We start from the raw sequence: 26102 nt of genomic DNA on the forward strand, positions 1-26102 counted from the left end.
CTCACACACACACACACACACACACCACACATACACACACATTGTCACAAACACACACACACCTTTTCTTCTGTCACAGCAGGCTGCACACAAAAGGGAGACAAATGTTCAGGTTCCACTTTGTGTTTGTGTCTCCAGGTGACTTGTTCCTCTGTGTGGGGGAGAGGGAAGGCATCTCGCTCCAGGACACCTACAGGTAGAGTCCGGTCATGTGGGCTCAAACACAGAATCCTTGGGCTTGGAGTCAAAACATCCTCCCTGGATTTGAAATTTAAAACACCTCAATTTTATTAGCTTAACCGTGTTTCCCTAGCATGAGGTCCTGTTTTTGCGTGCGTGTGCGTGCGTGCGTGATTGCGTGCGTGCGTGTGTGCGTGCGTCTGAGTGAGTGAGTGTGTGGCCTGGTCTTCTCTAGTAGATTGGTCATTCGTCTTCAAGATGTGGTTGCCATGTCAACCAGCCGATCTGAATTTGCCTGATTGCAGCTCAAATATTTACAGTAAACAAAAGTGAGGTAAATTACACACATACAGAAAAGTGCAAATTATAATCAGGTTTAATTCCTGCCTGAAGTCTTTCACTGGGAGTATTTTCAATAATCAAGACATCCTTAAGTACACACACACACACACACACACCCTCTACACATTATACATGCTTTGATCTAGTGCACACGACCCTGGTTGACCTCTTCAGCGCACCAAACAGCCACTTACCCTCTCCTCGCTGCGTGGAACATGAGAATATGTGCAGTTTACCGTTAGATTGTATACAGGAAGAATATTAACCTGGAATTATGGACACAGACAGATCATAACCTGTACATGTAGCAACTAGAATATTTACATCACAAATGTGTACCTTTTAGTGTTAACTGCAAGTGCAACATTTGATTCAGATATTAGATAGATACATAGATAGATACATGTAGATATAGAGCAGATAGTACATAAAGATATAGATAGATATAGGATAGAAATATAGATATATAGAGTTGATAGATCTAAATAATAAATATGTATATTTATATATATAATATATACATCTATCTATCCATCTGCACTGTTTCATTGGAGACAGATTTAATTAAAGACTCTCTCTCACACACACACACACGCACACGCACACACACACACACACACACACACACACACACACACACCTTGGGAAACCCGGTCACGGTCTGTGCTTGGAGGACGAGGTCATCGTGTCACATGGTCCCCTTCCTCAGCCAATGAGCGTCGGATCCTGAAGTGTCGTAAACAAGATGGCTGACGCCCAGAGAGGTCCTCACTCTTGCCGGGCTGACAGATGTGTGATGGGCCCCGTAAAAGATGTTACGGGGCCAATGTCAGGGTGGCTACGTAGCGTCTGGTCCGCCGGGACCCAGCCGGGGGGGGGGGATAATGAGACACGCCTTGCGTCTGAGCGGGGGAAATGGCCGCCTCTCGCTCTGAATGTTAAATCTCCAAAATAAACCAAAAAAAGATAATGCACTTATTCATAGATGAAAGTAAAAAAAAATCTTGAAAACATCACACCTTAAGGTTAAAACATATATACATACATACATACATACATACATACATACATACATACATACATACAGGCAACATTTTTTAATTTTGGTAAATGGACTTCTAACCAGCATCAACTCAAAGCGCTTTACAATATGGCCTAACGTTCTCCTATTCATGCACACATCCACACACCGACGGCGGCGTCAGCCACGCAGGGCGACATGCAGCCCGTCGGGAACAGTCAGGGTGAGGGCGTCACGCTCAGGGGACACCTCGACCCTCAGCTAGGAGGAGGAGGAGCCGGGGATCGAACCAGCGACCTTCCGGTTACCAGCCAACCCCCCGCTCGACCTCCTGAGCCACATGCCGCCCTTTTTTTAAATAAAAAGTGAGTTTCTAAAAGTGATATATGGTGACGGGGGCGCTGGCCGGCTAACCGTAAGCAGAGTCCAGGCATTGAGTTGTAGTCACCGCGATACGCCAGGCATCCAGCCGCTGTGTCAAGCAGCCTGCGATCATCGCATCGCTCACATCGCTCATACTCCCATTCATAATTCATAACGCTCAGCAGAAGACAGAACCCAAGCTACACGTTACTACAAATAGACGCTGGTTCGACAGAGACCACACACAGGGTGGTGTTTAATCCCCCCCCCCCCCACGCCTTGCCCCTCCAGGCATGGACATCCATCCGCGGTGAATGGGTGGATGCTCGCCCCCCCCCCCCCCCTCCTGGAGGCTCAGCCCCCCCCCCCCCCCCGCTGGCGCCGCCTGCTGAGAGCCACTGGTAGACAGCAGAGGATCAATTATTTACTCCAACGCATCGAAGATACAACTGAGAAACCCTAGGAAACCCCACAGAGAGAGAGAGAGAGAGAGAGAGAGAGAGAGAGAGAGAGAGAGAGAGAGAGAGAGAGAGAGAGAGAGAGAGAGAGAGAGAGATCTTGCAGGTGAGAGGGGGGCTGCAGGGATAGAGGGGGGGGGGGGGAGGTGGGCTGATTTCAGCGTCACGGAAAAAATGGTTTGATGTAGTCGTGTGTGTGTGTGTTTGTGTCTGTGTGTGTGTGTGTGTGTGTGTGGGGATCTGGCCCCGGATATTACAGATGGTTGTGTGTGGAGTGATGATGGTGGTGGTGGTTGGAGTGATGGTGGTGGATGTGGAGTGATGGTGGAGGTGCTGTTGGTGGTGTTGGTGGTGGTTGAGAGATCATGATGGTGGTGGGGGGAGTGATGGTGAGTGATGGTGGTTGACTGATTGACTGACTCATAATGGTGGTGGTGATGATGATGATTGTGGTGGTGGTGAGTGATGGTGCTGGAGATGGGTGGTGGAGTGACGGTGGAGGTGCTGTTGGTGGTGGTGGTGGTGGTGGTTGAGTGATCATGATGCTGGTGGTGGTGGAGGGATGGCAGTGGGTGGATTGATCGTGGTGGATGTGGAGTGTTGATTGTGGTGGTGAGTGACGACGATTGTGGCGGTGATGATGGTGATGGTGGAGTGATGGAGGTGGTGGAGTGATGAAGGTGCTGTTGGTGATGGTGGTGGTGGTGGTGGTGAGTGATGGTGTTGGTGATGATGATGATGGAGGTGGTGGTGGTGGTGGTGGTGATGGTGGTGGTGGTGAGTGATGGTGATGGTGATGGTGGTGGTGGTGGTGGTGGTGAGTGATGGTGTGAGGAGGGGGAGGCGGAGACCATGACATGGAGGCCTCGGGGGCCGATCCACTCCGTCGATCCGGTCGTCAGGGTCCAACCACCACCTCCACCCTCCATCTGAACAGGGAAGGCGGGCGTTTATTTGTGGCATTTGTTTATGCTGAGGTGGGGGGGGTGGAGGGGGGGGGGGGGGACACCAGCAGCGGGCTAGCAGACAGGGCATCACCCAGAGGTGTGGAGGGGACAGGAGGTCTCGGTGGACCACTCGGTGGCGTTGAGCTCCTCTATGGGGACGCATCACTTCTATAATCCACCTGCTCCGGTGGGTTTTTTGTGCATGTAGGGTTAGGCGACGACGCTATACATCCACGTGTAAACAGACACAGACACAAACAGACACACAGACATTTACACAGCGCTTTTCCAACCAGTGTTCCACGCAAAGAGCTTTACAATATGGCCTAACATTCACCCATTCATGCACATATTCACACACAGACGGCAATGTGCCGCCACGCAGAGTCAGCAGTCCGGTCTAGTCCGGTCAGCAGTCAGGGTGAGGGCGTCTCGCTCAGGGGACACGTCGGCACTCAGTTAGGAGGAGCCGGGGATCGAACCAGCAACCTTCCGGTTACCAGCCAACCCCGCTCTACCTCCTGAGCTACATGCCGCCCACAGGGGGGGGGGGGGGGGGGGGGGCGGAGACTGCTCAGAGCCCGCGTCAGAAAACCAGGACACCCGAGGGCTTACACAGGGAGTTCCGCAGGGGTTTCCTGTGTAGTGACGGAGCTCTCTGCGTTCCGCACTCGGAGAGAGCGAATGATTCGAGAGAGCGTGGAGACACGGTGGAAGTTTCAGAAGACGATACAAGACAGCTCGTCTTCCCAGCGGCTACTGGAGACGTTGGCTTTGTGTGGGGTGCTTCGGACGGCACATTTTTAATCAGACCTCCAACGTGAACAGCTGCGGCAGCACTATGGAGATAGCTCTGGAGGACACTCCCGCAATCCTTAAGAAGCAGAGTTAAGTAATCTAAACCTGCTTTAAGAAGCAGGTGTAGGGGTTAAGTGCTCTTATCCTGCTTTAAGAAGCAGGTATAGGGGTAAAGAGCTTTAAACCTGCTTTAAGAAGCAGATATCAGGGTAAAGAGCTCTAAACCAGCCTTAAGAAGCACCTTGCTCAAGCAGGCCAACAGGTTAGGCTGTGGACATCAAACGCAGCCCCTTGCAGCTTTATGGTTCGGACTGGGAGGGGCAGGTTTTGGTGGAGACTGGGGGAGACTGAGGGGTGGGGGGGGGGGGGGGGGGGTTCCTCATTAACAGCAGAAGGGCGTACAGAGAACATAAAGGTCAGGTGCAATAGCCACGCTGAATGCCAAATCAGAACCAGTGAGAGAGGGTCCTACATACACACATGCACGCATGCACGCACAAACATACACACGCACACAAACACGCCTTCGGGAACGTGCAGAACACATTTATCCTGTCTCGTTAATGAGCAGGTACGGGAGAGGTTGGGGTGTCTTGCTCACGGATGCATACGGGAAGACCGGACACCGGGGTTCAAACCCACAACTTGGAGGGATGAGTGTGTGTGTGTGTGTGTGTGTGTGTGTGTGTGTGTGTGTGTGTGTGTGTGTGTGTGTGTGTGTGTGTGTGTGTGTGTGTGTGTGTGTGTGTAGCAACTGTAAATGCTTGGCACTTGGTTCTATGAATATCCGTACTGTACCGACAGATATATCGTAGTTTGTCTTTCTTCTGACAAATGTACCGCTTTGGATAAAAGCGTCTGCTAAAAGCCCTAAATGTAAATATAAAGAATCCATGCACTCCTACATAAACATACACGCATAAACACACAAGGCCATGCACACCACACAACATGAATTTGATTACAACAAACTGAGCAAAAAAATACATTTGATCTATCGGTTTTATGGTTTTGGTCATTCCATTGCTACATTACTTGAATCTTGAAAACGTATAATAACGTATTTGATAAACGTGAATGGGTCAGTAAAGCACTTTGAGGCATGATAGAAACACCTCCTATTTTATCTTTCATAATATTTGGAAATGGATCAGATGAATTGGGTGGAAGGACGAGTCAAAAATCACATTCTGGAGAGTGTTGGAGACCAGTAGGCTATTAAACAGCAGTTAGCCCTCACACACACACACACACATCAATGCATAAATACATGCACAGATACAAAATAATTTCTCTCACTCCATTTGCCCTCTCACACCCACATACATTAAAATTCATACACACAAGTGCACTATGTGCACAAACACACATCTAAGACAGACATGCATACACATACAAACCTGCACACAGTCATACACACACACACGCACAAACCACACACTTATGCGTGAACAGGCGCACACTCTCTTACACTCTCTTACACACACACACACACACACACACACACACACACACACACACACACACACACACACACACACACACACACACACACACACACACACACACACACACACACACAGTCAAGAGGCCACCAAGACATGCAAAAGTGGGGGTCCAGGCAGGGTCCAGGGAGGAGGCGTTTCCTAGCAACTGGTACCCAGCCTCCCACATCACTTCGGCCCGGCCCGCGTGTGACTGGAGACGAACGAATGAAAAACACACAGCAGCGCGGCGAGACTCCAGAGCTCGCCGACGGACCCATCACCATACATACATCAACGTCCATACTACCACTCAATTAGCGCACACTTTCATTGTACGCTTTGCTGTAATCACTCTCGTCTGCTCTGCCAACACTGTCAAATTAACGCAAACACGCTCGCTCAAGACACTTCGCCTATCTTATAGGGTGGGGGATGGGGGGATGGGGGGGGGGGGGGGGGGGAGATAAATTCCTGCAGAGGACAGATTTACATTGATTAAGCACAATGAGATGGAGCACCCCACGCCCTCCCCTCAGGCGATAAAACGTTACGATCAATCAGCCATCAGCCTCTGGTTACACGGCCGGTCGCCTCCGCCCCTGACAGAGAGAGGGGTGTGTGTGTGTGTGTGTGTGTGTGTCATGTCATTTATGAAAGCGAAAGGGGGAAAAGGTAGAAAGAAAGATAGAGACAAAGAAAAAGGGGGATCAAGAGATAAAGGAAGTGACAGCCACGAAGAAAGACAAGTAGGGAGAGAAAGACATTCCGATCCCTTTTTCTAGACAGACAGAGAGGATATAGAGATAAAGAAAGGGGTTCACTACATAAAGAAAGTGACGTTAAAAAGTGAAAGAAAGAACGAGAGAGGGTGCTCCGCCCGGGGCGACGAATTGATTCTGATGCATAATATGGACTTCAGCCTCTGTCTTATAGTGTGAAGTCTTGAGGAGCACCCCCCCCCACCACTCCCCACCCTTCTTTCCCCACCCACTCGAGGGGGCAGTACAGAGATCACAGTCTGTCTCATGCCTTCACGGCTAACGTATTGTTACGCAAGTCCTGGCGACTGCAGGCAGTGATTATCTGCCAGGCAGGCCGCTCTCAAGCGGTGGGAAGGCAACGCGGTGATAGTGGTGTAATCTGTGTGATGGAGAATCACTCATCGCTCCACACACACACACACACACACACACACACACACACACACACACACACACACACACACACACACACACACACACACACACACACACACACACACACACACACACACACGACTTGAGATGTCGCCATGGCGACCGCCTCCCAGGGTGCTTGAGTAGGAAAGCCAACTAATAAGAAGTGTTTCTTCTTGGTCTGAGCCCTTCTTGGTGTTATTCGGTGTGCAGGAAGCATCAGGGTAAGCAAAAGGATAATTTCATTTTCCAATGTGACTGACGGTGAATACAGACAGGAAGCAGGTGGAGGTTAAGCATGTTGCTCAGGGGTCTAGGCAGGCTAGGCTGTGGACGTTAGCAATGGAATCCAGTACCAGTTTGGTCCGAGGTTGCCAGAGCCAATGCACTCAAAACAGTATTATGAGGAGTAGTATAGTGTCCCTACGCTCAATAGAGCTACAGTACTTCAATCATATGTGTACCAATACGTTTTACAAATGATATAAGAACAGGTACTCAGTCAGCACTGATGAACACTCACTCAGTGTAGTTGGACTTTAGATAAGGATTAACTTTCGACAGGCATTTAATGTATAGGGATACGATGAAAACAATTCAGTATGGTCTGAAAGCTATTCAACTCACATGAGTACAGTTAAGGAACACAAGGTGACTACAATTACCTTCATAGTACACGCACGCGCACACATACACACGCACGCACGCGTATTCACATGTATTGAATTTATAATTTTCTTAAAGATTACTGCTGAATGAAGAAATGTATTGTAACAGTAAAACTGTGTAACAGTTAAGTGTATCTGTTCAATAATCAATTACTGCAGCCCTGAATTGAACAATTCTGCATAAAATATACGCCTATTCTAATGATAACCCTCATATTCTGCCACATGATTACTTTAAGCAAAAAAAACAAGTGTTAAATGCAAGGAAAACATGTCATTGGTCTGATGGGTACATTAATATGCAGCAATTTATAACATTGTTGTCCATGTGGTGTAGAAAATAACCTTTAATTACACACACACACAGACTTTTCAGCCTTTCCGAGGCTATTGCATGTTTAAATCAATACATTTTATTCTATACAAAAAATTGTCCCCATGCAAATTGTAAGAGCCCCCTCAGTCAATTCCTCCGGGCCTGACAAAGATTATATCTGCTTTCAAATCATTCAACTTCATCATTTCACAAGAAGAGATGCGTCTTGTTGTGGTCGTGGCTGTCCCGTCGAAAAATAAATGTACGTTTACAAAAAGACGAATGCCACTCGTGAACCAAAACTATAGTGCACTATAAACCATTGCCAAAACCAACGTAGGAAACGAATAACGACCCCAACATTTGGTCAAAGAGGGAGGGAATCACCATCATCCATAATTCATAATCTCCATTCACACTAGATTGCCAACAAATGAGTGCAGTCATAGCAAGGCGGTGTGCAATGAGAAGCATGCATTATTGATCAAGGCTCATTATTCTTAATGAACTATAGGCTCTGGTGTTCCCGGTGACTATATGAAGTCTGGAATGCCTTCCTATACTTCGATCCCGGATTTATCCCGAAGATCCCGGAGTGTTCCAAGGCAAGAGCGCTTGAACCTTTTAGAGTCTTTGGGAGTCTTTGTTCAGCTTTCATGACGTCTCTGTTATTCTTGGACAGTCTTTGCATGATGCATGGTCCAGTGAAAGATAATGGTTGTTCTTCATCTACCGAGTTATACTCATACTAATGAAGGGTTACAGTATCTTGCCCTCAGTGTTTTCACTCTATTAGTGATAAGTCATTGTTAGCAGAGAAAAATAATGTAAATAATTTGAAGAGAGATGAGCGATATATTATGTAGAATCACCACTATTACTAATACTATTACTACAATACCACCACTACCACTACTACTGCTACAACTCTTTCTAATACAAGTACTACATATAGTAAATATAAATCTTACAGTCCTGGGTCACCAAAACACATAATTTACTTCAATCTAGGTTTGTGTTGTTGGCATCCAGTGTGCAAAGGAAAATGTTCCCAGTTAATCTGTAGATACAAACATATACAAAAGAAGCCTAGGTAACCGTCTTACAAGCCCAGTCAATCCTGAACAAACTTTGAAGGATGACTTAACATGTTTTGAATTAATCAACACATTTCCCTTAGATTTGAGTGCCCAGGGACTATAAACAACTATAGGGGAATACACTCAAATACAGAAAAAAAAATCAGTTTAAGACATTTAGGAGGCAGTTTGTTGGGAAAGAATATACTCTGATCTCATTCACAGAATAAATTTGGCTTTGTTTTAGTCTTCAATTACCTACTGGATGTGCTGTTCATGTGAATACGATACAGGCCGAATGGTGCAGCAGCTCAGGTCATGAGCCCTCATGGTGAACACCGCCGTCTGCTAGACGAATAGTGAACTGCAGCTAGAAGATGAACATGTTATCTCAGTTGCTGGCAAACTGACATAAAAACCAACAGAATATAACTACAAAATGTTATGACAAACATAAGAACAAAAGTTTGCCTACGTTACCCTCCCTTACAGCTGGGGTAGATCATTTGGAGAAAAGCTAGGGTAAACTAGATTTTGAAAGTATCCAATCCCTCCCTGCAGGTCCCAATCAAAAGCCAGTCCCCCCAAACAACGTGATTAGACAATCACATGTTTTGGGACTGTCTAGTCAGCCATCCAATCATGTCATTCGGGTCGAATGACATGATTGGCCGTTCTTATCAGAGGGTTTGATTACCGATTGCGTGAATTGTTTGCCTGGAAGTAAAAGGAACTTTCACAAATGTGACAAAAGAAATGCTAATAAAAGTAATTGCCCACCTAACCTTTACATTCTCCCTGCAGCACCCTTAATGTGCCGTTGACTTTCCAGGATTTTAATGAACCTCTTCACACTGCGTATGTTCCTTGATTACATCAGCAATCAGAGGCAGGTCTTACTCATGCTGGACCAGCTCACTCCTATTGGCTGACTCCATCTCCCCCGCCGGTTAAAGCACAATTAATCACAATCACTAATCAACCGACAAGCCAAAGCTTTCATGTACATCTCTATAAAATACTGGCTCTTTATATTAAAACACCCGGAGAAACTTCAGTGGCTAGTCAAGTTGCTTTTATTCAAATGTGACAATGAGCCTGTACTTGCGATGCTTGTGGCAGAACTGTATTTAGTGTTTGCACTAGACGAAATAAACATCATAACGACATAAATATGTATTTCCAGGACACATCAAATCACACGTTGAGACTTATTGCTTGGAATTCAAAATTGCCGACGCTCACTCCGCTACCTGCCTACACATCACCACATATTACAAGATCAAAGCTGGTATGATCGCCCCTGCCCCGCCTACCAGAAGCCCACCTTTACAAAAGGACCAAACCGCCGATACGAAAGCGGACGGCATTTACATCGCTCAGCTTGAAAGTACACGCGGTCCCCTAGCAAGCCTCCACAGGACAAATCGCCCGCATGCAGCTAATAAAATATAATGGACTAATTTCTACACAAGACCCGAAATAAAACGTATCAAACATTCCACATTTCCACCTGCTTTGGGCTTAACGATTCGTTGATTCCTCTAATATAACATTTCTTCTCTCAAGCTCCCGGAATCGGGCTGAAATCCAGCGCCAATGTCGGGACTGCGGGCTACAAAAGTGCACTGAGGTTGGTACAGTTACGAAAGAACTAACACACATTTATGTTGGGACCCTGTGATTCGCTGAAACACTGCTGGGGAATGAGTCTAAAACGTCTTCCAGTCGGCTTGGACTAGCGTGGTGGGAGTTGAATGGCCGTGCTTTCTAAACCGTGCACATTTTTTTAACCTTTCCACATAACTGTACATTACAAAAAATGTGCAAATCAAACATTAAGATATAGATACATATACACAGATATGCATGAAGATTACTCTCAGGCACGTAGAAACGGTTCAAAGATGCTTAAGATGGATATGAGCTTTGAACAAAACAAAACCCCCATCCTAAGGAAACCGTGAGGCAGCGTGTGACGGAGGTGACTGACGAGGGGAAAACTGCAGAAAGAAAAGGAAAGCTTACCGGACAACGCCACGCGACGTGGGCGACGAGACAACACGCAAAACTAAAATCACTATCATTAATAAACAAAAACTTTTTTTGTTTGTTTTTTTTGATTGCTACATCCTTCCCCCGCCCCCCCCCCCCCCCCCCCTTTCCTCCGGACCCCGCCCTACATCATCTGGGGGATGAACTCGGACCAGCTGATGTTGGCCGTGCCCAGGTCCTCGTCCTCCAGGCCGGAGAAGCTGATGTCCACCAGCACCTTGCTCAGGCTGTCGTTCATGGTGTCCAGCATGAGACCCTCCAGCGAGTGGCCGGCCGCCGCCGCCGCCGGCGCCGGGGGCGACGAGTCGCGCCCGACGCACGACGTCAGCAGCTCCCGCGGCGAGCTGAACAGCGGCAGCTCCGTGAAGGACGTGCCGCTGAAGCTGAAGCTAAAGCCGGAGTAATCCTGTTGGTGCTGGTGCAGGTGCTGCTGCTGCTGCTGCTGATGCTGCTGCTGCTGGGGCGTGCGCCGCGGCGTGTGCAGGGGCCCGCTGGGCGTGCGGATGGGGCTGAAGTCCAGCATGGCCTGCTGGGTGCCCTTCCCCAGCGGGGTCACCTTCCAGGGCTCCCAGCCGGGCGGCTTGCTGGGCGTGGAGGAGGCCAGGTGGCTGCCGCCGCCGCCGCCGCCGCCGCCGCCGCCCTTGACGGGGGTTTTGAAGGAGAGCTCGCGGGAGGCGGGGGGGCTGCCGCCCGGCTGCGTGTCCTGGAGGCCCGAGGCGTCCGAGGCCACGCCCGAGTCGAAGAAGGAGCTGTCCTGGAAGAGGAGGACCGGCTCCTCGTGCGCCGCGAGCACCAGGCGCTGCTTGCGCCGCGAGCTGCCTCCTCCTCCTCCTCCTCCTCCTCGACGAGGGTCCCTCCGGGGCGTCAGCGGTACGCACAGCGGCTCCTCCTTCAACTCCTTGGCGACGGGGTGCAGCAGCACGGCGGGCGCGTCCACCACCTGCTGAGCAAACAGAGGTCAAAGGGCAACCGAGGTGGGAGGGGGGGGGGGTGGGGTCAGAATTCCAATGCCATCCAACTCGTGTCACGTATAAAGCGTTGCACGTACTAGCCTGTATCTGTAGAGCGGCAGTAATTAAGGAGCTGGAGCAGGTCGTCCCGCAACCTGAAGGTTGCCGGTTCGATCCCTGGCTTGTCTAAGCTGTGTCGACTCGAGGTATCACGTCGATACTTAGCACCCGACACTCGACCCGAGCCAGTCATGACCAGCTGGCCGTTGCCTTGCATGGTCCACACCGCTTTGGGCTTATGAATGCGTGTGTTAATGGAAGGAAGCACAGTCCATCCTTGATGCAAGATGGCTCCCCCCCCCCCCCCCCCCAGCTGCTCCTCAACTCCTTAAACCCAAGTGACTTCGGACAACAAGTGTGGCAAAAAAAAAAAAGTGCTTAGTAGTAAGAGGACCGAGCAGGAATACCTTGGGGGCAATCCTCACTCTCTTATTAGCCCGGGGGGTCACCCGGGTACGCTGGGGGGCGGGCCGGAGCTGGACCTGGGGGGAGTAGGGGGAGGGCAGGAAGATGGAGGTGGTGGCGGCGGCGGCTGCGGCGGCGGCGGCAGGCAGCTGGAAGGGGACCAGGTAGGATTCGCTACGGGGAAGGAGCGGCTTCATCCTCCTCACTGGACACACGGGGCAGAGGGAGGAGGTGAGGTTAGGCGGCTTAAAGAGGCTGGAGGACACGAGGGGGCTCGCTTTGTAGTGTAGTGTTTTAAATATGTGTTGTTGTTGTTGTTAAAGTTTGCTTATTTTGCATCTTGTATCTCTTGTGCCTGACGTACCAGGTCAAAATCCCTGCGTAAGTGAATCAACTTGGCCATAAATCACAATTTGGATTAAGACTAGGATTAATATTTGGTTCTGATTCAGTTTCTTGCAGAAACTTACCACAACCACGAGCCCCTCTCCCTGAAGACGCCAACATCCCAGTCTGCTCCTGTTAGACAATAAAATAACAACTATTGAGTAAACTTTCCCTTTGCATGCATGTTGGTTATGGATATAGAGCCCTGCACCATAAAACAAGCAGGGGGGGGGGGGGGGGTTGGTGATTAGACACTAGAGAGAGCGGTAGAGAGACAGAGAGAGAGACCATAAAAACATGTGTTATGTGTAGAAGGAAAGAAATAATGCAAAGAAAGTAACATCCAATTTCCAGTCGAGATCTTTGCTTAAAAACACGTTTAGACGCTAGAGAGACGCACAGCCCAGTGTGGGCTGTCCGTCACAACACGACACGATGAGTTCACAGTAGATACAGTGCCTGGAGGGGCTGTTGTGAGAGCCACACAACCCAACCCCCCCCTCTTCCTCGCACTCCCCCCCCCCCCCCCCCCCCCCCCCGACCGCATAGCCCTTGGAGACGAAGGTGGAACTAACGCTACCTGGTGGGGAACGAGGGGCCGGGGAACCGGGACCAGAGTGACCGTCCCCTCACAGCCGGCCTGCCGGAGGAGATGGAGAGAGAGCGAAGGACAAATGTTTAAAAAAAAAAGGACAGTTGTCTGGGTTCAAACTATGACAGATTGTTAAGCTTAAGACACTTGAGAGGCTGCACTGTCGTCGCACACTTGAAGAGGACATTGTGGACATGAGGAGGGTGTTGTTACACAGCACAATACATGTGGATGCTATAGTAAAGGTATCGATTCACAGGCTTCGTGCTCGGGGGGGAAATGTTCAATGTGTCGCCTTTGGAAAAGGCAACAACCAGGCAGACGAAAGTTTTGATTAATTTCAATTCCATTTCGGCCATTTAGCAGACGCTTTTATCCAAAGCGATTTACAACAGTTGATACACAAATTCACACATCGACGGCGGTGTCAACCATAGATAGCCAGCGCGTCGGGAGCAGTTAGGGTGAGGTATCTTGCTCAAAGACACGACACTCGATCAAACTGGCAACATTCCAGTTCCAAGTCAAACCGCTCTACCTCCTGAGCGGAGATAAGCTGACCCACAACAGTTTCCACAGATGTCTGGCTATTTCTCAGAGCCGTCTTGATGCGTACATGATGAACCCCCATGATGGGGATGTGTCCTGGGCCATGTTGAAGCTCAGGGCCCTGAGCAGTGAAGAGGTGGGGCGTGTTCCCTCAGCTCACCTTGTACACCTGATCCAGGGTCAGACAGCGGTTGGCCTCAGGCCGGATGGTCCAGTAGGACACCTTGCCGTCCGGCGAGGTCTCACGTGTGAACATGTCGTGCAGGGACAGGTTGTGGCGGATGGAGTTCTGAGGGCAAAACCAACACGACACGACCAGCGAGCATTAGCAACAATGCTAACTCCAACAGTAAACTACGACAACCTTTAACAACAGTCATCCAAAACAGATGGATGCCTGTTGTCGTTACTACAACGTTCACAACAACAAGTACTACTATTTAAAGTACCACGAATACAGCCATTCAAGTAAACTAAGACACTACAACAGTAGCCTATGACCAACAGTAAATTACAACAGTTAACAACAGTAATCCAAAACTTGTTGGTTTTGGATTACAGTTGTTAACTGTCATTGTAGTTTACTGCAACGTTCACTATAACAAGTATGACTCCTTAAAGTACCACGAAAACAGCCTTTTGAGTAAACCAAGAAACTAAAACAGTAAACAAGAGTAGTCTATGACCAACAGTAAATTATATAAAGTAAAAAACTACAGAAGGGCATGTGTCAGATTCTATCTTCTCCCGCAGCTCACGTTAAGAGTAGTAGTACCAAACGGGTAGTGTCATGGCTGGGGGGGGGTGTGGTGTGTGTGTGGGGGGGGGGGGGGGGGTTACCACCTTCCAGCCGGGCTTGGTCTGCTGCTGGAAGAAGGGGAAGTGGTCCACGATCCAGGTGTAGATCTCCTTCAGGGTCATCCGGCGGCCAGGCCGGCTGTTGATGGCAAACTGGATCATGGCCATGTAGGAGTAGGGCGGTCGGTCCGACAGGGCAGCCTTCATCTCGCCGCCGCCCTCCACCTCCACCTCCACGGAGGCCTGTCGGAGAAGAGTAAAGCGTCAGGGAATGGAGTCTGAGGGGAAGGCAGCCGTTGAAAGACCTCTGGGGTGGTCCGAGATGCATATGGGAGTCAAGGGAGTTTGCTGATTTATAAGCTGTAAGTATCTGATTCAAGCAAATATGTGTTTAAAAGGTTCAGTGTCATAATAGGTCATTTGTATTTGTAGCCATGAGCGAACTACTATTGATCACTTAGTTTTGTGTAGTATGCATACATTCACTGGGACATTGATATTAAGCAAAAATAAGTATTCCCATTCAAGTCATACATTTGACATTTGCCAAAAAGGTCTGGAATTGTTTATGGTAATATATTACATGAATGTGGTGGTGAGGTTCTTTTTAAAAAGACATGTGTGGACATGTTTCTCAAACCAGCTCAGCCACCCAAAGACTACACTTCCCATGTCCCGGTGCCCACATCACACAGCTGACCTGCGACTCCTGCTGGGAAAGGTTGTAGTTCTCCTTTTCCCCCTCGCTCTTCTCTGTGTCCGTGCTCATGGTGCCCAGCCACTGCATGTTGGTGAGACTGTCGTCAAGCGGACTGCAGTCCAGGTCCTTGTTGACTGGCAGACAAAGAAAGCCACCAAATATAGGGAATTAACACCCACACTGATATTGGAGACATCAAGTGATAGCAACAATAATAACCGTTTCACTATTCAGTCACTTAGCAGACTTGCAGTGATTTCAAGTCGTTTTTTGGTAAACAAATAGGTAAATAGGACATTGGGGATCGAACAAAGATCCATCCATCTGGGAGGAATTAACACCAAGACTGAAGACAAGTGATAGTGAGAGTAATAATAACGGTTTCACTATTGAGTCACGTGGCAGACTTGTAGTGATTTCAAGTAGTTTTTTGGTAAAGAAGGAGGTATACAGGACATTGGGGATCAAAAAAAATATCCTTCCAGCTGGGAGTCGATCACCCTAACCACTACGCTAACCATCCCCAACTTGTACATACCAACAAACATCAACCTCATTACACCATCTATCAAAGTAAGGCCAGTCCCTCACATGGGTTCAATCCGGTGAGGGGTTTGATGTCCAGGCAAACCTCCTCCTTCACGTCCCCCGGTGGTCCTCCCGTTCTTCTCTGTGGTGGCGGCGGATCATCTCGCTCAGATCGGGGCACAGAACGCGAGTCGTTCTCCAGCCCACCGCTGCTTCCAGTCAGGAGGATGAATTTGTTGGGTCCGTTGGGCCCATGCTCTTTGCCCTTGGCCGTCAGAGCTCCGATGACGCACTGCAAATCGGCAGTTTGGGGGATGACCACCACCTGGGTGTCGGGCCTGGTGGGGTGGGCCACGACGTGGATACCGTCCGGGAAGGCGATGGTCTTTGTGAAGGGCCCATCGGGGGGTGATGTAGGTATAGGTGGGGGTGGTGGTGGTCGTCCATGGGGTTCCTTCGACGGGACCCCACCAGCCGGGGGGTCGTTCAGTTGGAAAGGCAGCTTCCTCCGTTTGAGGATCAGGGGTCTCCTTGGACTTCGTCTCATTCTGCTCAAATCGCAGAAAACCTCCTTTGGTATCCGTGGTTTCTCTGTAAAAAAAATAAAAAATAAAAAGTAAAAAAATATATCAAGAAAGTGGGAATTAATAAATCGCAAATTAATCGAGCGAGTCCGTCCGCTTTATACGGTGCACGGTCATTAAAAAAAACCGTCTTAATCCGTTAGCGGTTACCGGTTAGATGTAGAAGGTGTTGCCAGGCACCAGCAGATGGAACCAGAACCGCTCCAGGGTTCTGGATCCCGCGGGGATACGAGACCTCCTAACCTACTCCCTTAGTGCTCCCTCTTCATGAACTAAACAGCTCGTTTAAGAGAGATCCGGTTTAAAAAAAACAATAATAACCGATTCATTATTGAGTCAATTAGCAGACTTGGAGTTGTTTCGAGCCTTAACATTTGGTAAAGAAGGGAGGTGGACACTGGGGATCGAACAAAGATCCTTCCATACGGCAGTGGATCACCCTAACCACTAAACTAACCTGCCCCAACTTCTACATATCAACAAAAAAAATCGGACCTTCATACGAGACCCCTTGAAGTACTCCCTTAATACTGCCTCTTTCGCATTTTTTGATAGGGTTCATTCTATGGAAACGCACTACGGTAGCAAAATATGACCAGGGATCAATGGGCATAGATTGGCAGAACACCCGGTTCAGTAACCGAGCGTGTCGGGATCTGAACTGATCAAACCCTCAGCTTTGCTCGGAACGTGTCCAGACGAGATTAAATTTAAAAAAAGAATCAAAAAGGAGGAAACGTCGGACAGAGGCGACAGCTAGCGTCCACCACAGCGCATTACCCCCGGACCCGGACTACCAGAGATCTGGATCGGGACATACTGCACGGATTTTAGGCGTCAATCGGCACGTTGTCAGTGGATCGGGTTCTTTTTGTTAGACATGATCGCGGTAACTAGACCTTAGGGTTAGTTAGGTTAGTTATAAGGGAGCATGGTTAGAGGTCCTGCACGTCTGGATCGGATGCTAAGCGAGGACGCGGAGTGCTAACAGGGAAACACATGAGATATCTCCAAACCTTCATATTACAGCGACTTCCCATCGGGATCCGCTTGATAGTCCTCCCAATACGGATTCAAACCACTGTGGTTCATCCAGATCTAGTAAAAAAAAAAAGAGAATCAGCACTAGTTTAAAACAAACAGTTTAATTGTAGAGTCAACGCGTAGCACTCGCCATTTCAATGGCCAAATCTTTTGAATTTTGGCGCCGCTGTGGGCGCTGCTCCTGTCAACCCGATCACGTGACACCGACGTCGACTAATGGCAGCGGTTGACGTCACCGGCCCCTCGACCAATCAGGAGCCGGTACGGCGGAAACCGGGAAATGAGGACGAGGTACAAAACAGAAAGGGAATCGCTCGGTCGTGTTATGATTTGAAATTCATGTTATTTACGATTATGATGTCGCATTGGATTGGTAGTACAATAATTCCTATTGTAATTTACAAGTATAATGGAGCTATCTGTAAAAAATAATAATATGCAGGATGTACTCGTTTTTCGGAAATTAAGATTGCTTAACTGATGCTAAATGCAAATGTAAATGATGCATAACTACGTGCATGTGGGCATCTTGCAATCTCTCGCAACTATAGGTCGCTAGTCATGATTTCTAATGCCCCGTAAAAGCCGAACGACACCGAAGCCTCCTCTGTTGTTCCTGGAGCAATCGCTAGATGGATCCAGACTCCGAAACGAGGAGCCCGAGGTGCGAGCAGCATTACACCCCAAGTCGTTCATCACAGAGAGGGCAACACGCGACAATACATCTCTTGCTGCGTGGGTGAGTGACTTTGAATACCAGTTGCACACAGAACAACAAACTCATTCAAATGACAAATATAACAAGAAATACTAATTATACACAAAGCAAGTATTGGCATATCGGTTAACACACACATGTTTATTCCCTTTCAAGGTGAGTCCACAGTTTGAGCAGTCTCACCTGGCAGCGCCCCCAGCCCGACGGGGGAGGAGGAAGGGCCCTTCCACCACCAGCATCCTTGATCGAAGCAGTCAGCTGTCCAGAAAGCCGTGTCCCAAAACCAGCGTCTGCAAGTTCCCCACCTTGTCGTTCGACCGAGGTCCGACGCCACCCTCAGACATCAACGGACAACCGAAGCAAACACGCGGGAAGAAATCGAACAAAGCGTCCGTCGCGGCGCCGGCCTCGACCAATCGGCAACAACCACAACAACAACAACAACAACAACCACAACAACAACAAGCTTCCATGGTGGCTTCTCTTCCCCACCAACAGACGTCAAAGAGACGGACCAGAGGGACACCGGGCGATGTCTCCGTGTCTTCCAGTGCCGCTGCAGAACGGCCACGACATCTGCCCCCTGGCCGCCCCGCCGGGGGGGGTCGTCGATCCCCGGCCCCCCTCGCCGCTACCAGCCCGCCCCGCGCTGCGACGGTGGAGACCCCCGCCGGTGCAGGTGGCTGCATCATCTCCAGCCCACCCGACCTGGACACCCCAGAGGTGCTTAATCCCGGGGGCCGGGGGAGCCGCTCTGCCCGTGTTTACCCGCTATTGGGGACCCCGTCCCAGGAACGGGGTCAGAGCCAGCCAGAGACCCTAGTGGCCGACACCCCGGAACAGGACTACGGGTTGAGGGTGACATGGAGGAGGAGGAAGGGACTGATGACAGCCCTGGAGAAAGGAGGCCATCTCTCTAGAGTGGACGTGTTGGTTCCTAGGTGATTTGTGTGTGTGTGTGTGTGTGTGTGTGTGTGTGTGTGTGTGTGTGTGTGTGTGTGTGTGTGTGTGTGTGTGTGTGTGTGTGTGTGTGTGTGTGTGTGTGTGTGTGTTATTTTCTGCACCACATGAACAACAATGTTATAAATTGCTGCATATTAATGTACCCATCAGACCAATGACATGTTTTCCTTGCATTTAACTCTTGTTTCCTTTGTTTTTTTTGCTTAAAGTAATCATGTGGCAGAATATGAGGGTTATCATTAGAATAAGCGTATATTTTATGCAGAATTGTTCAATTCAGGGCTGCAGTAATTGATTATTGAACAGATACACTTAACTGTAACACAGTTTTACTGTTACAATACATTTCTTCATTCAGCAGTAATCTTTAAGAAAATTATAAATTCAATACATAGGCCTGTTTATTTTTTAATAAAAATATGAATGTGTCTGAAAGTGAATGTGATAAGACCAAAACATTTTGTACTACATTTTGAGTTACGGGGGCCTTGCTTGTTCACACATCAAGAGGGAGTTAAACAATAAGTGCACTTATCCTTAGAATGTAGAAATATAATGGTTTATTATGGTAATGTGATTAACTATTAAAAGCATTTGGCTCGACGAACACGTAATGTCGAGTGGCTGACTATGCTTGTTTCTGATTAAAGATTAGAATTTTGAGTATAGATATGACCCTGTGAGGTTTAAAGTGACATCCCTACTGCCAAATAGATAAATATTAAATAAACAGTATCTACAAGATAGCCATCTCTGGCGAACAACGCAAGCCACTGACCAAAACTGTCGGCCAATCACGAACACGCTTAGATATACCGACGTCCAATAGGAACGTCCCTTGTGGCTGCGTTTGGTAACTAAGGAGTTGGAAAACAGATTTTCTGAGCGTGTCCGCTAGAGAAAAGTACCAGGAGGCCGCCAGTCTGGGGGATATTCCATAGCAACCGTGGATAAACATGAGTTACTACAGCATAAGGTGAGTTTAAACCGACCCAACGCTGACATTACGTCGTCGTCCTCCAGCACCCGACTGTCGGACGTGAAATACGGCGAGGAAGACCCCAAAAGTTGCCCCCTCCGCCCCCCCCCCCCCACCCACAACTTTTTGAAGGCGCTGTTGCACAAAGGCACGGGCAGCTAAATTAGCTTCGGGCTAACATAAGTGTAATAAGCTGGCTATAGTGTCACTCGAGTCTTGTAACGGACGGAGTAGCGGAGAAAAGCAGCGAATTCGGTGGTCAGCCCCCCCGCGCACAGCCCGATACGTAAGAACGCGATAACGTTCTGTGGCGTCTCGCGCGGTCGTATCGCACGACACGTCGGTACTTCACGCATCGTCTAATAACGTTAACGTTGTCCGATGCGGTGGCGTTTAGGTTCGTTTGTTTTCCAATGTAAGAAATCGATATATATATTTATTCGTTAAAGCGAGAACATGAGGTCCAACCAAAACAGGTAAAGTGTTTTTTTAAGAACATACATTTGATCGCATCGTAATTCGTAATAACTGTGTTGTTAAGTAGTTCTTCAGACATTCCAGATGGAATTCTCTGCATCTTTAGGGAACGATTGTTCAATTGATGTGCATTTTTTGTTCGTTAAGATGGGACTGTTAAAGGGTAATCAGCACTCCCCTCTCATTTACATGTAGTCTAACTGGAATTGGGCATCTAATTTCAGGTCATGACACACACCATTGTATTCATCATACACTGTGTTCCACTGTGTTTGACTGGCTAGATGATTAGCATTCTGTTATCATGATTATCATATGTAAAACTGTAGAGATGTAGATACGGTCTGCTGTAGCCCCTGAGTTATTCGACACTGTAGCCGGATACAGTATCACGCAAGACGGTCCTGCATGTTCATGCTTGTCTCTTTTAGTGCTTGCTGAAAGCCTTTGGTAATGTGATGTGTGTCCCTCAATACATTGCATGCCATACATACAGTACTTTGTGGTGTGTAAACCAATGCATTATGCCACAAACATAATTGACATGCACACATTTATTGGCATTCAACTTTGCACCATGATTGTGTGTGTGTGTGTGTGTGTGTGTGTGTGTGTGTGTGTGTGTGTGTGTGTGTGTGTGTGTGTGTGTGTGTGTGTGTGTGTGTGTGTGTGTGATTTGTATGCACTTGTGCGGTGGTGTGTGAGTCTGTGTGTGTGTGTGTGTGTGTGTGTGTCTGTGTTAGTGTGTGTGTCAATCATTTTGTGTGTGTGTATCATTTGTATATGCGTGTGTCGGTTATGTGTGTGTGCGTCATAGGAGTGAGTCACTATAACCTATTTGGCGACCTGGCCTGAATTATTTTATTTTATTTTCATTGTGGTTTGTGATGTACATCCTGTTGCAACATACACTCGGAACACACGGCATGGTCAAATGATCAGATAGACTTCCCTTCTCTCTATCTTTCAGTCCATACACCCAAGCGGGCACATGTGGAGAAAGAGTAAGAAATAGCGGTTAGGCTTCTGGGAATTCACATGGTAGCCTTATCTGTGTAATGGCACAGCACTGATGCTGGACAATTGACCTACATGTGGAATCTACCATGGTGAGGACACACAAAATATGGATGGGGGGAGTGGTTGTGCAACACTCTCCTACGTCCTCATCCACGGATGAGGTGCCCTTGAGCAAGGCACCTGAAACCCCCACCTGCTCCCCGGGCGCTGCACTGCGGCTGCCCACTGCTCTGGGTGTTCACCGGCTCCCAGATGGGTCAAAAGCAGAGAAAGAATTTCCCCCAAAAAGGGATAAATAAAGGATAACTTAACTTAACTTAAAATGCTCATGAACCAGCATCTGTGTAATGGCACAGCACTGATGCTGGACAATTGACCTACATGTGGAATCTACCCTGGTGAAGACACATGCTCATGAGCCAGCTGGCTGGGAGGTGTGCAGCCATTACGAACTAAACCGACCCGCTACCTTTTACGGGCGGGCCTGGGAACTACCCCCCTGCCTCTGTCCTGGTCCTTATGGTTCTTATGGTTGGGTCAGGCACAGGACCCCCACAGGAGGGGGGGGGGGGTAAGGGGGGAGGCTATGCAAAATCTAGGTTTACTCTGAACAAGTGAGTCTAGGGGTCCCTAACTCCTGTCTGCCTGGAGAGGTGATCGGCTGTGATGAGCAGTGACCTTTCTCATCCAATAACTAATGATAATCCCTCACATCAGATGATTGATGGGTTGGATCAGGGGGCGGCCTGGCTTACTCTCTCCATTCAACCCCCCTCCCTCTGATTGAGAAATTGACATTTGCACGACTGGTGTTATCCAAGACATGATGTTAATTACTGACCCTGGCTGATTATACATCTACTATTACTTTTGATGAGGGGTTGTGATGTTTATTCATGAATGGCAGAGTTGCTGTGTTAACACCGCGCGCCTGTCATATGGAAATACTACTGTGGTGTCACTAAAGCAGCTAGCCCCCAGAATCATTGCATGGTTGTTGCTGTACCGCCCACACAAGGTAACCTGACAATGTTTACTCGTTGCCATCAGGCAAAGTGCATGTTGGACTACATTTACATTTACACTTACATTTAGGGCATTTAGCAGACGCTTTTATCCAAAGCGACTTAAAATGAGTACATTTGTCAGAAGAAAGAGAAACAATATATCGCTGTCGGTACAGTACGGATGTTCATAGAAACAAAGGCCAAGCACTAACGATCGTTAGGTTAACCCATTCCCCGTACACAACAAAGATAGCTAGGATAATATGCTAAGCAATGTTAAGCACTAGAGGAGTGGAAAAATAATAGATTCTTCAATGCATCGCGATTCTCTAGAACGATTCTTTCTCGATGCAGATAAGTTAATAATCGCAATTTAAAAATAAATAAATGTATTATTAAATTTGTTCGCCTGCTGCAACATTCTGTTCGCCTGCTGCAGAGCGCTACAGAAAACTCCTTTCTGCCTGCGGGTTCTCTGCGCAGAAAACCGACTTTATCGAATATAAAATATTAGATAAGGTAATTCATCTGTTTATTGTCTTTAATGATCATCAGAAAAGTAGGAAGTGATTAGCAAACTCTGAGTAGCAAACTCAGATGTATATATATAATATTTTTTTGAAAATCATGCATGGAAATGTACATACAATTTTTTTTTTGCATTGAGATGCATCAAGATGCATCAATAATCGTTTTAGAATCAAATCATTGACCTCTGAATCAGAATCAAATCGTGAGGTGCTAAGAGATTCCCACCCCTACTAAGTACTATTTCTAAGTGCACTATTATGTAGTCATTTAGCAGACACTTTTATCCAAAGAGAATTAGAGTGATTTTTTGAGAGAGAAGCTCAATCGTAGATTGCACGTTGGTCTGGGGAAGCTGCTGTCATCTTCTTCAGCCCCCAGCCCCTGGCTGTATTCAGGGCCACATCTATGTTGCACAAAGCACAACACAACAGGAGGAAAATTGCAGTCTCAGAAGTGGTTAGCTCCTTGTTAGCATGTAGCTATGCATAGCGAGAATCTTCGTCTGCGGTCAGAGTGTAGGAATTTCCGCGCGAGGCTCGCAGCCGACCTCCTCTAACGCTTGGCCCTGAAACACTGTTGTAATATATGTGGGATCCCTGCACAGATGCACGCACGCACGCACGCGCACACACACACACACACAGGTTTCCCATAGTTTCCCCTCTGAGACCTGGCATCCCGGGGCCACAGTGTAGAAGCAGAAAAGAAGCCTCTCCTTTCTCTCTAAATCACCTTGATTAAAACAGGTCCTACAGCGGGTCTTTCAGTCTTCCTGATCTCAGAAGTAGGACGTGGTGGCAAGAGCCTTGTTGTTATGCATGTGGCGGGAGAAGGGTGCATTCCAAAGCTCACATGTGGTTCAGCCGGCCGGTGTGCTTGTGTTACAATTGGACTCATGGCCAAATGAAAAAATACAAAAGCCAAAAATGTGGTGCATGTAAGTTGTCCGTGAAGCACTGCGGTACGAATATAAACATCACCAACGTGTCATTTCTCAACTTCCTCTTGTACCTCTCTCATTTCCCTCACATTTCCGGTCTTCATTGTAGAAGTCACTTCTATTGATTTCTTATTAATCGGCTTAGGCCGATTTTGGTCCAATTGGCTTTCTCGAAATAACTTGCATTTGCTGTTGTACGCTGCTGAGACTGACTGGGATGGAGGGCCGTCTGAATGTATGTCACCTGAATGTATTTCCATCTTTTGTTTTGTTTTGTTCTGAGTAATTACTCCCACAGGTGATTGATTCCCCTGCTCACAATCAGACGCACACACGCATGTACACACACAGACACAGACAAAGACACACACACACACACACACACACCATCACCACCTTTCTCTTACATGTACTCTTTGGGCATCGGCAGCAGAGAGACTGAAGATGGCTCTGCTGGTCTCCTAGCAACTGGTCAATGGTCCTCTACCAATACCACCAGTACCACCACCACCTCCCACCCTCCACACCGACGCCAGATTTAGACGCTGCCTCCTTGACTTTGTTCAATGAACGTAAGACTAGAATGCCCCCCCCCCCCCCCCCCACCCAGATGCTGCCAGTGAGTAAGAGATGAGCTTATGGACAGCTGAGTTCCCCACAAGGAAGTGACCAAGGAAGTTGTTTGAAGGGTAAAGTGTGAATGATGGTGCTTTTTTCTAACACTTGTCCAATTTTGGATTCAGCTCTATCTCTGTCGATCTTGCTATCTTTTTAGCTCTCTCTCTCTCTATCTTATTATTATCCATCTAGGCAGTGTTTCAGCGTAAGAGTCTTTCTAGCAGCGGTGCTGAAGTGTGTGTGTGTTAGACGGTAGATAGGCATGCGGTAGCCTGAAACCCGGTTCGGATGCAAAGGTGGCATTTAGTTGGCATCTATCTCTTTATTTATCTCTCTGTCGCCATCTCTGTTTGTCGCTCACTGAACTGTAAACAGTAGGGATGGGTCAGAATATTAGATTATTCGATTATTCGTTCCCGAGGGTCAAAGCCGATTTTTAACATTTGGACCTTTAACATTTTTTCCCATTCAAATAAACAAGAATTAACCGACGGAACTAATGTTGGTTCTGTAGAACTATTCGTTTTTTTTATTATTATTAATCATGTACAGAAAAACAATATACACAATACACAAGCATAAATCTTAATATATATGCATACAACACAAACACTGATCAATGTTAAAGTTTGTTTTGAGTGATAAGATATTGAGTGATTTCTTGCCAGTGATCCATGGCTGCCTTTGTGAATGTCGGCACACATCGAATAATCGATTATTCGTTCATTCATACCACCCACTGATTATTCGACCATGAGAAAAATTTGAGTTATTCACATCCCTAGTAAACAGAAGCATGACGGAGCGAGGAGCCCATCCTGGTAGTTCGTGCTTACTACCCCGGTGTGAGCATTCTCCCAAGTCATGGCAACCACCACCGCCCTCCCTCCCACCTCCGCCCTCTCAGGGCCTGCCAAGGAAGCAGAGGTGGCAGGCTCTCCCTCGGGTGAGGCCCCGCTCTCTCTCTCGCACAGGTGAGCGAGAGACTACTCTCCCGCAGTGACCTGTTGAGGGGGGAGAGAGAAGCAGATGTATCTCGGTGTGTGTCTCTCTGTGTCGGGCTTACGCGAGGTGCTCAGGAACGCTGGCGTCGCCGTGGATTTAAGCCTGAGACCTCCGAGCTTTTAAAGCAGTGTGAAGCAGCTTTTTTGGAGTTCAGCCTTCAGTGGCTTCCATGATGGACACCAGCGCCAAGGGCCCCACGGCGCCCTCTCAGCCCGTCTACAGCCGATTCTCCTACAGGTTGCTCCGCACGCACACACACACACACACACACAAAGCAGTGACTTTGGGACTGCGTGTCACGCTTTGGTCTCTCATTTTGAGCGAAGACACACGCACACAGTGCTGGACTTCCTGGCCG

At 48.1% G+C, this 26102-nt stretch overlaps 3 protein-coding genes across 4 annotated transcripts in view; 2 read left to right on the top strand and 1 right to left on the bottom strand.

The window, feature by feature from the left end:
- Positions 1–9904: 9904 nt before the first annotated feature.
- On the bottom strand, positions 9905–17600 carry LOC311363063 (forkhead box protein M1-like). Of its 2 annotated transcripts, none has more exons than XM_084482989.1 (9): positions 17459–17600; positions 15922–16449; positions 15331–15464; positions 14676–14873; positions 13993–14121; positions 13272–13331; positions 12775–12823; positions 12307–12509; positions 9905–11829 (listed from the first exon to the last, which is right to left on the bottom strand). In XM_084482989.1, the coding sequence occupies exons 2-9, from the start codon at positions 16403–16405 to the stop codon at positions 11014–11016; spliced, it is 2073 nt and encodes a 690-aa protein (XP_084339115.1). In that variant the 5' UTR covers positions 16406–16449; positions 17459–17600; the 3' UTR covers positions 9905–11013. The 2 variants fall into 2 exon arrangements, with proteins under 2 accessions (XP_084339115.1, XP_084339114.1); XM_084482988.1 differs by having other exon boundaries at positions 9905–11832.
- Positions 17601–18057: 457 nt separating this feature from the next.
- On the top strand, positions 18058–19149 carry LOC311363066 (RAD9, HUS1, RAD1-interacting nuclear orphan protein 1-like; the record flags this gene model as incomplete). The annotated part of the gene is made up of 2 exons (XM_084482994.1): positions 18058–18225; positions 18361–19149. The coding sequence occupies 2 exons, from the start codon at positions 18058–18060 to the stop codon at positions 19147–19149; spliced, it is 957 nt and encodes a 318-aa protein (XP_084339120.1).
- Positions 19150–20064: 915 nt separating this feature from the next.
- tulp3 (TUB like protein 3) overlaps positions 20065–26102 on the top strand; it is a 27638-nt gene continuing 21600 nt past the window's right edge. The window contains exon 1 of the mRNA XM_084482990.1: positions 20065–20143. Coding sequence (XP_084339116.1) covers positions 20124–20143 — 20 coding nt within the window. The 5' untranslated portion in view covers positions 20065–20123. The remainder of the gene's footprint in view (positions 20144–26102) is intronic.

Source organism: Micromesistius poutassou (assembly GCF_964030765.1).
Source record: "Micromesistius poutassou genome assembly, chromosome: 18".
Lineage (NCBI taxonomy): Eukaryota > Metazoa > Chordata > Actinopteri > Gadiformes > Gadidae > Micromesistius > Micromesistius poutassou.

What these genes read in the sequence shown, in the direction of transcription:
- LOC311363063 (XM_084482988.1), bottom strand. Translation starts at nt 16,405, where the DNA reads ATGAGACGAAGTCCAAGGAGACCCCTGATCCTCAAACGGAGGAAGCTG. An exon ending in CCTCACCGGATTGAACCCAT is followed by an intron (nt 15,465 to 15,921) that starts GTGAGGGACTGG and finishes TTTGTCTGCCAG; the next exon opens with TCAACAAGGACCTGGACTGC. An exon ending in GGCCCCTCGTTCCCCACCAG is followed by an intron (nt 12,824 to 13,271) that starts GTAGCGTTAGTT and finishes ATTGTCTAACAG; the next exon opens with GAGCAGACTGGGATGTTGGC.